This window comes from Dinoponera quadriceps, unplaced genomic scaffold, assembly GCF_001313825.1.
Source record: "Dinoponera quadriceps isolate SergipeBrazil2010 unplaced genomic scaffold, ASM131382v1 scaffold1153, whole genome shotgun sequence".
NCBI lineage: Eukaryota > Metazoa > Arthropoda > Insecta > Hymenoptera > Formicidae > Dinoponera > Dinoponera quadriceps.
Genome location: NW_014555324.1, coordinates 351954 through 366089, shown reverse-complemented (window position 1 = coordinate 366089; position 14136 = coordinate 351954). Strand labels below are relative to the sequence as shown.

Sequence of the window (14136 nt, the reverse complement as noted above, 5' to 3'; positions counted from 1 at the left end):
TTTTGTTAATTTTGAAACGCGTGATCTACTTGCAGCCACAAAGGCCCCAAATGGGATCAATTGAGTCCGAGTTTGCGGGCAGTGGAGAATACCGTCAGTCCAGCACAGATCCAACAAGCTGGGGGGACAATCAGTCGTCGGATCCGGACTTGTCAGAAATTCTAGATCAGGTTATAGACACCTTACCGGAAGATGCTATCACAGGTAATTATAACGATATACCACGAAACCATTGGTCTGTTTATTTTAGCTACACCAGTTCAGCGGTATGGTTAACAGGAACAGACCAAATTATTCGTCATTGTGGAATTATTATGTCGTCATAAAGATTATATTGTACAGAATTATATTACATTGACCGGACATTAGATTACTTCCGTCTAATAGGCTCGTCTGGGATATCAAATCTCTTAGATACAGGAGAAACACCGCCAAACAATGCCATGAACGAAAAAATGGCGATTAACGCCATTCAAAATGCTCTGATGTCCTACGAGACTACCGTCAATCCGACGTCTTCCACCATAACTATGCCTGGCACACCTCCAGCCTATTCTACTGCAGTAAGTTCTTCTATCATACGTGCATGATACCGTTCAGTTTTGATTAGTTTTTATACGATTCGTCATTTTTAAGTGTATCAAAATTTATATTATTCTCCGATGCAGAGGACGACGAAATCGTTAATACCCGAGTGAAACCCCGCAATTTCGTTTCAGTTGGGAACCGCACCCGCGACGACGAGTCACAATTACCAGCCACCGCCAATGTATCAGCAACCGAGGATAAGGTTTAGTAATACTCAGCCAGGTATCAGACAGACCGCCCAATTTACGCAGCAGCAGTTGCAAATGCAACGATCGAAGCTCATGCAGCAACAGCAGCAGCAGCAGCAACAGCAACAGCAGCAGTTGAAGCAGAGGCTGCTGCAACAGCAGCAACAACAGCAGCTGCTAATCCCTTCCAACGCCACTGCTACGGACCAAATTACCACAGGCATTCACAATATTGATAACCTTCTCAACAACACTGTTGCGCCGCCGAATGTGTCGTTGCAGGTATGCTACTTTGTTGCAAGGGCTCAAGGTGCCGAGAAAGAGATTGGAGGTTTGATCGAAAAAGTCCTGAACTTTTTTCGACTTATAATATTTTATTAATGTTCACTTTTATTATATTCTACTGAAACAATAATGAACGATTATGACGAATATTCTTATTGAGATCAAGTTAAATATAGAACGTAACATTTTTTGTAGGTAATATCAAATTTATAATTTATTTTTGACTAAAATGTTACATCCATAAATTGTCATGATAATATGACAGCGATTCTGAAAATTATATGAATGCACGATGTTTCTTTTGTGCACAGCGATCGAGTGTCCCAGATTCACAAGTTTCTCCAGGTTATGGGGGATCCGTCCAGATGCCTTCTGGTCATCGACTCGCTCACTCGTATTCCCATCCATCGGCGTTGCAACAGCAGTGAGTGTCTCTCTCATTTGTGAAGCCTCAAGATTTCACTCCACTTCTGGAGAACTTAACCTTTGTTTGGCACTCATGGGTCAAATTAACTCAAGAAAAATTAAGATCCTACGGTTACTAAATCTGGAATTATTGGAAATATAAATATAGAATTCTTTTAAAACATACAAAATTCTTTACACCTTTCTATGTGGAATTAGTACATTATTTTCTCTCATACTTGACATTAATTATTTTAAAAATGATTGCGCCAAATATTTCAAATTTATTTTTATATACTCAAAATTATAACATCTGTACAAGGTAACTATTTATGAGTCGAGTCCCAATTTCATGTTAAATCTAGTTCATTAATTAAAATATATTAAAAAAGCACATATAATGAAAACACGGAAACAAACTTTTTTTGATTCTTTAATTCGTTTCAATTATTTTAAAGTTATGTTTAGAGACATTGTAGACATTAAGAAAAAAATGTAAAATATAATTTACCTACTCCCCCCTGACATGTTATACTTAATAAAATTACATAAAATCTGTATTTCTTAAAAAATCAAATGTACACATATGTACTTTTTTCTCTTGATCTAGAACTGAATATTGTATGATTTGTCGTAGGGACGCGACATAATTTACTCCATAATTAGAACTTGTTATTAACTAATTATAATTTTTTTATTTAAAATAAATTAACTTGAAATCACATAATTCTGCGAGAAGTACGTGGTGTTTATTGTTGACATTGGTGTCCCTAAATTCCTTTTAATATTCGACCATCGAAATTTTGTAAGTGAATGAAAGTTACTCCAATCTTAAATGACTCATAATTAAGTTACCTTACCAGCATATTTTGTAAATATTTAAATAAAGATATGTAATATTAAAAGAGTTTCACAGACCCACTGTGCCAAACTAAGCAGCAAAAAATAAATGTGCCAACGAAAGGTTGATAATCAACCTTTTACATAACTGCTTACTTTTGCAGTCCTATTGTGAACAATTTCAACAATGGACAACAAGTCTCTGCCGCGGCAAGGCTCTCGCCACATCCTCCGGCTAACATACTGTCATTCTCGCACCCACAACCGTTATCGCCACGGGTAACTCAAGTGAGTGTAAGTCATTACTACATTAGATTAGTCCGTAATAAAATATTTGTATAAAATAGTCAGGCAATATCGATATGCATTAGTTAGAACTAACTGTGAAGCTCAATTCTTTCAACTCTCTGAACTGACTTCCCCTCTATTTTCCTCTCTTTCCATCTTTTTCGAGATATAACTAGAAACAGAACTTGAACTAATATTTCATGTTAAGTGGCTCTATGCAAGTTAAATGTTACATTCTAACACATAATAATGCACCAAAGAATAGCTACAATTATACTTTTTTAACACAATATTTTTAATATCTTTTTAATATTTATTAATATTTTTACTTTTTCTATTTTTTCTTGTACTTATTACAAGTATCTTTGTCTTTTGTAATCTTGTTATAAGTTTAATGCATGTATGTGCTAGGGCACTTACGGCAACTCCCCGAGATTATTAGTGAGGCCGCAACAACAACCTACGGCGCAGCAGCAGCTGCAACAGCAGCAACAACGATCGATGCCCTCGCCAGGGACACCGGCATCCGCGCGGCAATCACCCTTTCCCGCCGAAGCGTTTCCTCCGCCTACGTCCCCGACGACAAGCCAGTTTCCACCAGGTCCCAATACTGGTGCTCCGAACCCTTCGGCCCAATATCGGTTGCAGCGGACCACGTCCACACCTTCTGCGACCACTCAGTTGCCAGGTAAGAAATGCCTTGTTCTTTATAGCGGCGGGATCCTCTAGTATTATACATCTAAACGTGTTATTATTTTTTCGGAAAATATGATGAAAATTAGTTAAAATATAATAAGGGCGAGCAATGAGTGAAAAGGAGAAAAAGAATTGTTCCGCAGTCATTAGAATCCTTATGCATTTTGAGAAACATATGGAGCGTTTAGGATTTTGACTGCTTCTTAGAGAAATAGACTCTTGAAATTGAGTAACTTGAAATGATGGTGAATATGGGATTAAGCTGATGCTAGAGGTGGTGTGCTAAAAGATAATGAATAGTTCCTCTACGAATATATATTATAATATATACTCTTAATTATATATATATATATGTATAAGATTAGAAATATATTTTACGACCAGAGCTCGAAATTAACTGTTTTCACGAACTGGCTGCGCTTCGAGCTTTGGCTGTAATGCTGTGCATACACAGGCATAGTTTCTTCTAAAAGTCATTTTATAGAAAAATATTTCGCGCTACAATTAGTACCGCTTCTGCAATTATTCCTCATCTTATTTGTTGCTCGTAATTGTGACTGTGTTTAAAATAACTTTTCATGCTGACGTAAAATGACTTTTGAAGTATATTCCGTATGATTAATATAATATTATTTAACATAAACGACATGAGACACAACGTGGTTATGTTTACCATTATCTATTAATAAGCAGTAGATTTATTGCGTAATAAATAGATATGCGGTTATTACATCTGGCTGCAACTTGTCCAATCGAATTTCTTTCGTGGGTAGAAGCAAAGATACCGTCGGACCGATGTTTGAGCATTACTTTTTACACGCTGATTTTTAACAATTGATATCTATTAGCCGATATATATAAAGCCTATATATGCGATTGAACGTTATACGCGCGATGGAAGGTGTGATCGAAGTATATAAAACATTTTGTTCTGTGAAGCCGGTAAGTATACGCAGACTCTGAATTTAATTAAACTGTGTTTGATCTATTAAACGGTGGATGTGAGAAAGCCATGCGTAGTTTAGTCGGGTATGCTCATAGATTTTATTAGTATCTTTTTGTGCCTGTATTTCTCGATGTTTTTCTGTAAATAGAGTTACACGATATTTCTGTGTTTTTATATGAGTCTCTATAGAAAGGAAAAACACTTGTCACTCTAAATAATATAGCTGAGTTTGCCTCTGAGTAATTTCTATTCGAAGCAGGTGTTACAATAGAAACGATTGAGACGCTTTCTTATTTGTCGTAACTTTCCTATCTGCTGCATTTTTTCGAAGAACCCTAAATTTTTGTAATTTAATTTCTTCATTCGTGAGAAATTTAGCTCTTCTAACTTCTCAATCAAATTCTTCTTTGATTCGCGGTCCAGAAGTTTAGCTTATACATTTTAACAAGATCAATCGCCGTATCATTTTCACATTGACGTTTACGACGTATATGAGAAAATTAAAATCAGTAAATTAATGAATCAAATGTAATTGTACATAATCATTTATTACAATTACTGTAGTTATATAATACAATTTAATGAAGATACAAGGATTTTTAATTTGTTTTTCAAACGTCAGAGAAGATCAATTGCAAATTTGTCAATGCTTATTATTATCATCAATTCGTAATCGACGGGCGATACTACATTTATTCGCGAGATTCCTCGCGTCTAAGACATTCGACGGAAGGTTCGGAAAGGTCTTCACACGCGAGCCAGAGACACGAGAGTTTTTATTTATTTAGCGTACGACTGTATCTGCTTCTAGCTTTTGGCCGGCGGCCAAATCGAGACACGTTTCTCGGACGTTTCTCCTTGGTAACGATTCGGCCGGTCGTTTAATTTGTTTAATGTATAGATCTCGATCTTTGATATTATGTGCGTGGCAAATTAATATACTAAGCGTTAGCATGCGAATTACCGAGGCGATAATTAGAAGCCTTCGGATATCCAGTAAAGCTGGCCGGCCAAGAAGTACAAGAAGATAGACACAATTAATGTTGCAGGTGGCGTCGGTTCGCCCCGGCACTACGGCGGCGTGAGTAAGGAACAACCTCTTCTTTCACCTAGTCATTCACACACGGCTTGCCCGGCAACACCTACTCAACATCAACACAACGCCACGAACACTCAACACTTCACCAATCAACAACATACCTCCATGCTATACCACACCAATGCCAATAGTATCAACACCGCAGACATGCAGAACAGTCAGTTCTGTTACGATCGAACATCCGTGCAACTTTATTCGTCTGGGGAGGCTCAGGATGCCAGGTCACTGCCTCCCAGTAATCCCGTCAATCACCAAATGGGTGGTAAGTCATATGACCTCTCTATGTCATGTGACCATCAAAACGATTCATTATTTAAAGCCCCACAGCGTGTCAGTGAAAAGCACATACTGTCAAAGGCACGGCGAAAGATTGTCCGCACTCCGGCGCGGCAAAATTACATCTATGCGCGACCAGCAAGCATTGCTGTTTGTGTGCCGATGGCACAGCACAGCGATGCTCGTGTGCCGATGGCACAGTATAGCGATGCTTGTGCACTGAAAGCACAGCAAAGCAACGCTTGTGTGCCAATAGCGCAGAAAAGCAATGCTCGTGTGCCGATAGCGCAGCAAAGCGGTATCCGTGTGCCAATGATAATACAAGGCCACCGATCACACAATTTTAACAGTCCATGTTACGAAGGAGGAGGATACTATTACTCACATCAAATGTGAGGTTGATTCCTCATGCCTCTGATGGTATACGTGCTCTAACGATTCAGCTTGCTCTAAAAAGAGTATAAAACCGTCATGATCACCTTTACCACCACCACCACCCATCACTACCACCACCACCACCACCACTACTACCAATACCAGGAACAGGTGCAAGGCATGATATTACTATACGGAAGCACATCATCCCCTTTTTCGCTGTCTTTACCTCCCATCACGTTGTAAATATACGGCGAATATAATGTGTCAAATCATGCCTGGCATGTATCAACCAGAAATTTTAGTTTGGGAACAAAAACAAACTAAATTTTATCTAAAATTATTATCGGTTGATCGTTGTGATAATTAGTTTTAAGTCTTGTTTTTTATTCATTAGGGCAAGTAATTTTTGCAATTTTTTATCAGACTCTTTTTATTACATTCACTAATTAATTATTATATAATATGTTTAGATTATATATTTTATTATTGGTTTATTTATTATGTATATGTGTATATATACATATAAAATATATATATTTAATTAGTTTAATATATTTAATACATTTCATTTATACATATATATTTATAAATATGTATAAATATATGTGTATATATATATACATATATTTAAATAAAATATTCAAAATTTATAGTGTAAAATAAAAATTAAATTCTCTAATCAAAATTTGAAAATTTTTTTATAATTCTCCATTTTATACGATGACAATACCTATACATCCTATTTAAAACAATTAGATCATATTAAATTAGACCAAAAAGTATTTAATAATTGTGAGATCAACGGTGAACGAAGTCATACATACAAGACATGCGTATTCTTAGTATGCATAGCGGAAGCATGGATGCTTGGTCATGCAAAATCATTCATATATCAATGCACTTTAATGTATTCAGACATATTTTTGATTCGTCAGATTCAGCGCGCCAATTTGTCTTAGGAATATAGGCCACATATTTTTGCATGGTGTGTTGAATAATAATATGTTCGATGTTTCTCTGTGATAACTACAGTTCCTATTGCACTGGATAGTTCACCTCACATTTTCAGGTCCTATTGTATAAGAAATAAAAGAGAATATTATAAAGCTAAGATCTTCATTTGAAACCTTTTTAACGCATCTCGGACCTGGAGGTGAATCATCCGCATCGATAAAACACGAAGATTATAGAATATGATCGATGTATTTTAATGTAAGAAGGATTCGTACTCCCGGAATAGGTTGGTATATTTGCAATGTCCAAGTAGATTTTATTATCTCCGACACCAGTCACCCGCAGGATATCTAATTTGGCATAATCGATCATACGCACCACTCACGGATATACCATGTTATTGGGGAATCAACATTACGATGTTATGGCACCGTGTTAATCTTATGAAAGCTCTAGCTCTAAATCTGTCACACGTTGCATACATTCTACTCTAATATTCTTAATGATTTGGACGGTTTATATTTTTTTGTATATATTATTAATTTGTGTATGTGTAAGTATCTAAAACAGACACACCATTAAAAGAAATACGCATTTGTGTGAATTGTGATATTTGTGCTTAAAGATACATTTATCTAGATTCTCGACAGTAGATAATAATTTTCCATATCCTTACATCAATACGAGCTATTAGAATTAGAACAACCAACAGATTTTATTTCGGAACGTTTGGAAGTAATACAAGGACATATAGATGTAGAATATTTAACTTTCTGCCCGTCATCGATAAATAATCGAGTAATCTTCATGAGATGAAGTCACTTGTTTTATTTGCAAAAGCTGTGATATTATTACGAAATTATTTAGCTGTTGCAATGACTAGAAAATATACTTTTATATCGTAGAAGATATACTTATTTATATCACAATGTATATCTCAATATAACACGTACACACACATATCCATACGCACACATTCACATACAATTGAAAAATAATGGCATAAACTTGCAGTAAAATTGTAATTACGTTAAAACTGTTAAACCGTAGGGATGCGAAAGATAACATTATATATATGTACATACATATTCTGTTTACTTTCTTCGACAGTGCGGTTAATTTTAAGTGGAAAATGTGTAATGTCTACCATACTTCATCACACTCATTTTTTCATCGTCACACGGGCCTATTAGGTATGTTCTTTTTAGCTAAACCGGAATCTTCTTTTTCCGTTAGCTTGTATACTTGTCGCTCTAACGGCAAAAGGTACAGCCTGATTTAGCTAAGAAAAGCAAACCTCTTGTGTTTACCTGTGTAATATAACATTTCGATGTAAAAAAGTAAATTCAAGCACATTGCTTATATCTACGTGCTATGGAGACATTTACTAACAATAAGGCTTTTTTTATGTATAACGCATCGGGCATTTGTAATTAATATATGTATCTGTATACCTCCCTCCCCCCCTCTTCTTATTTTATTTTGCGCATATTTTCCTTGTCACAACATCAGTCTGTCATATCGTATGCACCACCACTAGTTTCGTAAAAGAGATTGAAATTGTGTAATGTACGATTTACAAAGTGCTACACATATCGCACATTTTTCCTACGTTAAAGATCGAAATATCAAAATTATTGCGGAAATTAAAGTTCTGTTAAATCTATGTGTACACAAACATAGAAAAAATACACTGTTTTATACCAAAATATACATTGTACCACAGATGAAACGTTCGACATTTTTTTAAACGGAATTCATGGTAGAATTTCGATTTTAGATCCAATCGGCAGATTATTTAGCATCAGAAATTACGAAAATCGCGGAAACGTGGCGACCAGTTTAATTTACGCGAAAAATATCGATTCGATATGTTTCGGAGAATTTGTAGCATGAGGGAAAATGCACGCGACGCACGTAGCAGCTTGTACATTTTCGTCCTGTTTCACTGAACGACGAATTGAATCACACACATCTCTATTTTTAACAGAGTTGAATATGTCGTGTAAAAAATATTCTTCTTATCCTTGCATTTCGACTTACCGTCGCAGGACATTTGTACAAAGAAAGGAAGTTGTCACGTAAGTTCTGCGACTGATTCGGACACTGTTGACCTTTTTGCGATGGACAGAGTTGGCACAGAGATTGTTCCATATATTCTACCTCTTGATGCAAATTATCCATAATTGGCCGTTCTTTCTTCGCGAAAGGGTTAACACAAACTGGAAATTGAGAACTGCGAGGTACAGGCCAGATGTGGCGCGATGCGTTGTAACGGCATGTTGTTTCATAGAATTTCCTCTTGTTGTCCCAGGTAACGCCAGTACCTCGGAATTTGTGCGGCAAGAATTGCGGGCGATTGTTGGCGCGCGAACGCAGCAACAGCAGCAGCAACAGAGAGTGCCCAACAACCTACAGAATAATCTGTCTGGTCAAGTCTCGCAAGACGATTTTGAAGCGCTTGGGCTGACGCTTCATATGTCTTCTGCAGGTACGTCCGTTGGGCACGAAAGAGAACTCCGTCTACGCTGTATCCTGCAATTCGAGGTCCGAAATATCATAGATAGTAGGCTCACGCGAATATGCTCTCACAGCAAGACCGGGAATTTCGGCGCGATACATCGCAATCAAGAGAGAACGATAGGCAAATGAAAGCCAGACGCTGGTATCAGGGCGGAACAAAATTGAATAAGAATGTTTAGGTATAAAAAGGATGTTTCGATCCCAATTTTTTCGATCCTTGTCAATTGACAACGTTTAAAAACAAATTATGCTGTCAACGTTTATTAGCCACAAATAAATCTATCGTTTTCAACATTGAAAAGAAAACGGAGGAAATAAATAAAAATGAAATGTAATAGTAAAGAAGTAAAAGAAGAAAAAAGAGAGAAAGTCGGCTTACCAGGCAGACGTGATCACTTTGATTTGACACCGACACAAGAAAGCAATGCTCGTGTATAACCACTGTTAGACAGTAAGTACATGTAATGTGTGTTTGAGTTTATATAGGTTATATAGGTAAATATCATGAATTATCTGTGTTATTGTCAAGAAAAAAGAAAAAATCGAAATATAAAGAAGTCTTCCAATAATAGGGAAATCATTTTTGCTTAACTCAATTGTGATTTTCTTATAAATAATTGAGGCTGTTTTGTTGTCGTTTGTTAGACAATATTTCCGATATACATATTGATCGAATTCATGTCCGTCAATTCTGTGTTGTGAGACAATAGAATAATCCTTATTACATAATTTATAACACAATGGATGATAAGAAAAGAAATTGAAGTACCTTCCTGAAAAGGTTGATTTATGGTACCAATCTATTTCTGTGAAGCTGTTACCAGCCCTTAAAGCGTCTAAACGATTGGGACAAAAACGTTCGTTTCTCATATGTAAACACTCATATATTAAGTTTTGTTCCACTTTAAAACGTCAGAATCCAGCTCTTGCTTATCGTTCTTTTTTTATTGTATATTTTATGTGAGAGCCGTTGTGTATATCATAATTGAAATATATCGTAAATTTCCGTTAGCATCCACTCTTTCTCTCAGTGCTGATGCGACGCAAATTACACGCGACGTTCAACAAGTTAGAGCGACGAGTCAGTCGAATCCACCAAAAGATCGATGCAACTGTGCTTCGTCAGTTTAGCATCCGAGAAATCAGGACTTTGTATATGGATGCACTTACAAATATATCGCGATGCTACTCTGAACATAGCTAAATCTAATATTCGGCGAACATATTCGTCGAGGATATTCAAGTGCAAGGCACGTAAGAGTGACAGAAAAAAAAAGGCAAAATGATTTACCAAAGTGAGTTTTCTTGATGGAACGAGTACTGTGAAAAAGTATTACAGGCAAATGTACATATACACAGTTCCCCTTTCGTATACCACGCACATTTTCTCAATTTGTTGTCGCACACGGTTATGATACTTATTATAACTAATTACACTTATATTACAATGCATCTCATTAAGGCCCCCGTCTGTCTTCGTAAGATTTACATAACAAATTTCAGAAATACCCGACGAAAGTTGTTAAGCCTCGATTAACTCTTCCAGGTGACAGCAAATTGCAACAATTGCTCCGAGTAAATTGAAATTAGTTTCTTCTTTATTATCAAGATCAACAAAAAATTGCGCAAAGTCGGCCTTTTTAAACGACAATATCACACATAGGGATGTTGTGAAATTACCGATACCAGTATTATATCAGTAGTATCACAACATCCCTAATCACAGATATTCGCCGACATAATTCTCTCCCGTGAGAGAGTCAACGGCTGCAACTTGCATCGAACGTTCTCTTTTATTCCCACGAATCCTCTCTTCAATTCTCAAGTCCACAACACCCGGCGGGATATTTCGCTCGCGCAATTTTATCGAGCGGCTCTCAAACGACAGCCGAAAGAGATACGGTCGAATACACGAAGCGGAATTTCCGTCGCGCGTTTCGATCAGAGTTGAAATCTTAGCGCGCACCCTCGGCCCCGCGAGTCTTACTTTCGCGAAGGAGAGAGACAGAGAGGCGTAAGAGCTGATTTCTCTCTATCGCGAGAAGAGTCACGTTACGATGTAAAGGCTGAAGCGCGCGTTGATCTCGCGATTACTATGTGCAATGTCACCCGCTTCTTGTAAGGAAAGGCATAATATCTTTTCTACAAAGACTGTGGTAACGCCTACTGTTACGATGTCCCAACTAGGTGAGGCTGTGGTTAGCGATGGCCCCGCCAAGAGCTGGGCCATTGGGAGCGCCGGAAGTGCCCCCTCGTCCTCCAGGGTAAGAACCCCATTCCGACAATATAATTACTTTTTTACGTACTCTTTTGATTTTGTAATGCTATGTCTTCCCTCTATACGCTTGGCTTCAGAACTGATTGTGCACGAAACATGTTTTTAATGATCTCTACTCTCTACTCGCGCACTACTGAGCGTAAAACTTGTAGGGGGAGTGTTGCGTCTTACTTTGTTTTATTTTATTTTATTTTCCATAGGCTCTCTCTTTCTTTTATATATATATAAAAATTGCATGCACGTCGTGACCATCATCTCGCTGCGATATTCGCGCTATGACGTCACACTCTTGAATCCTGTGTAGTGCCCGTAGTTGAAGTTCTTTTTTTTTTCTCATCATTCTTTCGAGTGCTAAAGTAGAACGTATTCTGAACCGGACGGTTAAATAGAAAAGACTAACATTTTATTGGGTGAAGTTGCGAATTTCCAATAATCTGAGCCGAAAAGATCGGCTTTGCAGTCGTGGAATTTTTTCCTACTTCTGTTTCTTTCTATGTATTGGCTTTGTTTCTCTAGTAGATATTTTAGTAAATACTTGAGATTCTTATACGAACATGAAAAGTGCTCCGCTCGAGATTCAAATACGTCATATAACGCGAAAATTGACTTTAATTCATATTTTTTCCTTTGTATTAAGAAATAAAATGAGAAAACATTTATGGGTCGAGAAAGATATAATTCGACAAGAACGTTGGAAGTTTTACACTCAGTGTTTTGCGCTAATGAGAAACGCTGTTTTTTCTCTCTTTTTTTTTTTACGTAGTTGTATTTGAACAAGCTGATTTCGTTACCACGCCAAGTAGACTCTCTCGTTCGAGGTGAACTCCATTGAGGCGCTAAACGTGTTAATTGCCACCTCTGTCTGCATAATTTAGCGCGCGTTCACACGAGTTGCATTAAATTTTTATGCAAGAACTAATTGTACTTTTCTATCAGGCTGCATTAACTGCGAGTAACTTCTTTCGATTATCGTCCCATTTGCACATATCGAACGTATGGCTGATATGACGTTGGCGTAATGTCCCGTTAATTTTTGCGACATATTATCGCGCGAAAATATTCAAATAATACGAAAATATACAGATCCCTGAACGTTAACGCGAGATGTTAACAGTCCAAAGTATTTTTGTTCCACTCGGATATTTATCATTCAGTTTTCGTCACATTTATTTAGAAATGTGCCGTATAGAGACAAACTTTGTGAGGGCATAGGACGGATCGAGAACAAAAAGTCTTATCATTTTGCAAATAATAAATTTTTAAGTTAATTAAAGAAGCTTCTATACGGTTACATTCAATAATTAATAACTCGAAATTTTGTTGTTTGCAAAATGTTAAGACTTTTGTTCACCTCAATCCAACGCCCTCACAAAGTTTGATGGTCTGGGACATCTTATAGATGTCGGAACGTGGTTTGTAACATGTAAAGGACCGAAAATAAGATAGGCATGAAGATATCGTACGCCGTTATTCTTCGATTAATTAATTTCAGTGTAGACTTCTCTTGCTTCACTTTAACGGAATCCTAACTGAAAGTTAATTCAGTCAACTCGAAGACACGAGAGTCGCGAGGAACGACAGTAGCTAATTAATTTCTCGTTGAGAGACGGAAATTGACGGACGACCGACAACTAGCATCCCCCCGTTCAACACGATCCTCCGCATTCGAGGAGTGCCTCGAGTCTCACGATTTTCCCTCGGCGTTATCTTTCTCGCGAATTCCACCGGTGATACGCACTCATTTCCGTTCTGGAACGCCCACGTGACCTCTCTTGCCAAGCAAATTGTCTCTTTTCGTATCTACAGGGTGATGGTGTTCGCAAGCTTCAGCTCATTCGGAGTAATCAGTAATCGTACTACTATCTTTTTTTTTTTTAATGTATTGTATAACGTACGTCTCTATAGTATCGTAATGCTTTTTCACAGTGAGCAAACTAGATATCTCTATATATCGCGCGTAGTTCTTAATTTCTTTTTTTCCTCTCCGTCTCTCCTTGAGAGAGAGCGATTGTTCTTGTTGCATGAGGAAACTCGCTAGCGCTACAGAGAGCAGGTGTAACGTTTAGAAGAATACTCTGATTTCCACTTTAAACGATTCTGTGTGTACATTCTACCTGTCGAGCGTATCGAGCAGAGTCGTTCGCGCGAGGTAGCTCGATCGGAACGCGGCCACGTCGATCGATTTTTCCAATGTAGCTTCCGTCATTTTCTTATAAAAATAATTGTCTCCGTGGTCGCATCTTTTGTGTGCTGATAACCGACGAAATTTAAAATCAGAAGTATCGATAATATACGAACGAATATACTATCTTCGCGGCGTATCGAACCCAAGTTTCTTGTTGCAAGCGTGCTTGGAAAAAAAATGGTGTGAATTCAGAACTGCTACTTTGTG

General features: G+C 37.4%; 1 protein-coding gene across 8 annotated transcripts in view; it reads left to right on the top strand.

Annotated features, from left to right (window-relative positions):
* Positions 1 to 14136, top strand: part of LOC106743841 (nuclear receptor coactivator 3-like) — a 124062-nt gene that overhangs the window by 107690 nt on the left and 2236 nt on the right. For 5 of the 8 annotated variants that reach the window (XM_014618058.1, XM_014618062.1, XM_014618064.1 and 2 more), the window contains 9 exons: positions 36 to 204; positions 388 to 563; positions 720 to 1058; positions 1373 to 1485; positions 2471 to 2600; positions 3006 to 3282; positions 5286 to 5597; positions 9258 to 9434; positions 11654 to 11730. In XM_014618058.1, coding sequence (XP_014473544.1) covers positions 36 to 204; positions 388 to 563; positions 720 to 1058; positions 1373 to 1485; positions 2471 to 2600; positions 3006 to 3282; positions 5286 to 5597; positions 9258 to 9434; positions 11654 to 11730 — 1770 coding nt within the window. The remainder of the gene's footprint in view (positions 1 to 35; positions 205 to 387; positions 564 to 719; positions 1059 to 1372; positions 1486 to 2470; positions 2601 to 3005; positions 3283 to 5285; positions 5598 to 9257; positions 9435 to 11653; positions 11731 to 14136) is intronic. The other 3 variants (XM_014618061.1, XM_014618059.1, XM_014618063.1) reach the window with 3 other exon arrangements.